At 38.1% G+C, this 2,561-nt stretch overlaps 1 protein-coding gene across 1 annotated transcript in view; it reads left to right on the top strand.

Moving 5' to 3' along the window:
* Nucleotides 1–939: 939 nt before the first annotated feature.
* Nucleotides 940–2,561, top strand: part of LOC107756003 (calbindin-like) — a 15,854-nt gene continuing 14,232 nt past the window's right edge. The window contains exons 1-2 of the mRNA XM_016572969.1: nt 940–1,018; nt 1,329–1,405. Coding sequence (XP_016428455.1) covers nt 940–1,018; nt 1,329–1,405 — 156 coding nt within the window. The remainder of the gene's footprint in view (nt 1,019–1,328; nt 1,406–2,561) is intronic.

Genomic DNA, 2,561 nt, shown 5'->3' with positions numbered 1-2,561 from the left:
GGGCCAGATGTGGGCCGGATCTGGGCCGAAACTGTCTGCTGTCTGGGTACCTAACTCTGCTATCAGTTTCCGTGACCGGCATCTTCTTATTGATTTCATGTTATTGTTAATGTTACGGCTTATATCCATGATGAAAGTGGAGCGAGCAGTCGGAGAATCGGATCACCAAACAATTACGCGATAAATCTCAGACATATCCGGACGGGATTAGATTTCTCAGAGGACGTCTGAGTTGCCTGAAAAGCAGTAATTATCTGATTCACGAACAAATGTAAAAACAATTCGTTAGTCAACTGGGCCTAGCTTTGCGGTTTTGACTCAAAAAGATCCGGTTCATAAGAGTCATTTGTTAATGAAGCCGACTACGTTGGGACGCTGCGTGCGCATGCAACCATCGTGCAGTTTATTAAAAGACGTGTTTTGGCCATTATTTTGCGTTACTCTGTCATCGCCGCGGCTGAAAAGTAGCACACGAAACACTGCTTACATTTATGTTTTATTCCTTGATAATTCTGGGGTGGCAGGTGGGCAGTTGCCACCCCGTGCCACCCCGGTAGATCCGCCCCTGATTATGAGCTCACGGTCACTGTTTCCATAAAGCGCACTTCATGCACGTCAAGTTGTGAAACGGCATTTTTTGTGGCCAGATGTTCCACCGTTCCTATTTTGAGTTTTATTAGTGTCAGTGGGCTCTGTTGGAGTCTGTGACACACGAGCAGAAAGAAGTCCTGATTTAAATGCGTCTCACATCTGTGTAGCTCAGCAGTAGGCTAAGAAACTAGAGCGCCGCGCGCTACCTGCGGTGTGTGGAGACAGAGGTGCGCTGGGCGTTTGCCATCATCTGAGGGGAGGGCGGAACTTCACTTAAATACTGGAGACATCACAGTGCCATTCTCACAGCATCGGTCTCACAGCATCAGCGCCTGACACGGAGAAAACATGGCAAACGCGTACCTGCAAGGAGTAGAGATCTCAGCATCTCAGTTCCTGGATATATTCCATCATTATGACAACGATGGTAATTTCTTTCCTTATTTTGTGGATTTCATGAAAAAAAAAAAACATTTTTGGGGAAGAAAAAAAATATTGGGATTATTCTTGCCACCTGCTTTGCAACTGGTTTCCAAAAGTTTAGTTAAAATTATTTGTCTGATTTACCTTACCTAACAGACTTTTATTAACCTTTGAGGATATCAAAATTTGACAAAAAAAATAAAAAATAGATTGTTAGTCATTTCAGATGGTTTTAAAATATACTTTTTGGCATACTCATCTCATCTGAATTGAAACTGTGTTGTGTCATTGACTTGGGGTGTAAATGCTCTCAGGCAATGGATATATCGAGGGGAAGGAGTTGCAGAATTTTATCAGAGAACTTCAACAAGCTCGAAAACAAGCAGGACTGGTAAGTCACACAGTTTTCTTCAATCTTCTGCTGCATATTGGTATAAGCAATCAGGCTGGAATTTATGGGACACATCCCAAGAAGATATTATGTTGATAACCCAATATAATAATAATAATAATAGTAGTAGTAGTAGTATAACTAAATAAAGCTGTCATAACTAAATAAAGCTGTCAGTATCAATTATTGGGGACCAAGCTAAAAATCATTTCAGAGAAAATGACAAAATTTTCAAATCTTTTTTTTTTTCTTTATTTTTTTTAAAGTATTTTGCACAGGTTTAAAAATTATCTTCAAATGTAAAATTAAGTTATAAATATAGACACACACACACACACACGTTTTGTTTAAAGGTGACATATTATGCCCCTTTTTACAATATGTAATATAAGTCTCTGGTGTCCCCAGTATGTGTCTGTGAAGTTTCAGCTCAAAATACTCCACAGATCATTAAATATATATAATTTTGAAAATGCCTATTTTGAGTGGAAGCAGAAACAAGCTGTTTTTGGGCCTGTGTCTTTAAATGCAAATGAGCTGCTGCTCCCCGCCCCCTTTTCCAGAATAGGGCTGGGTCTTTACAGCTGGTATCTGCTAAACATATCTGTTTTGGTTCTGATTATCATGTTTATCGCGCTGAAATCATGCGTTTTAAACCACATGAGTTTAAACTTCAGATATAAGGTTTTTTGAGCGCACACATCCGAAGCACATGGACAGAAAGCTGCTGTCACAGCATGCGAGTACTAAACTAAGTTCTCATTCACACTAGGCCTGTCACGATAACAACTTTTTGTTTTGCGATATATTGCCCCAGAAATAATTGCGATAAGTGATATTATTGTCATTTTAAAGACCATTTTATGCCACTGAATATATAATCATAATGTAACAGCATAATAATGCAAGAAGGCCTACACACTTCCAAATGACAACAAACTTTTAATTTTTAAGAATATTTAGATCATGGAAATTAGAATCAAAATATTAGATACCTTAAAAAAACCTGAATAAATAGTAAATAAAAAAATTCTAATAAAAAGTGCAAAGTAACAAGTAGAAAAAAAGAAAAATGCAAAAAAAAAAACTTGTATGGAGATTTTTCCATCTACAGATTTTCCCTGACCTTCTTTTCTCTGTAAATTAAGGGTGCACA

The sequence above is a fragment of the Sinocyclocheilus rhinocerous genome, unplaced genomic scaffold (genome assembly GCF_001515625.1).
Source record: "Sinocyclocheilus rhinocerous isolate Xijiao unplaced genomic scaffold, SAMN03320098_v1.1 scaffold11, whole genome shotgun sequence".
Classification (NCBI taxonomy): Eukaryota; Metazoa; Chordata; class Actinopteri; order Cypriniformes; family Cyprinidae; genus Sinocyclocheilus; species Sinocyclocheilus rhinocerous.
Note: the sequence above shows the minus strand (reverse complement) of the source record. Positions and strands in the feature narration are given on the sequence as shown.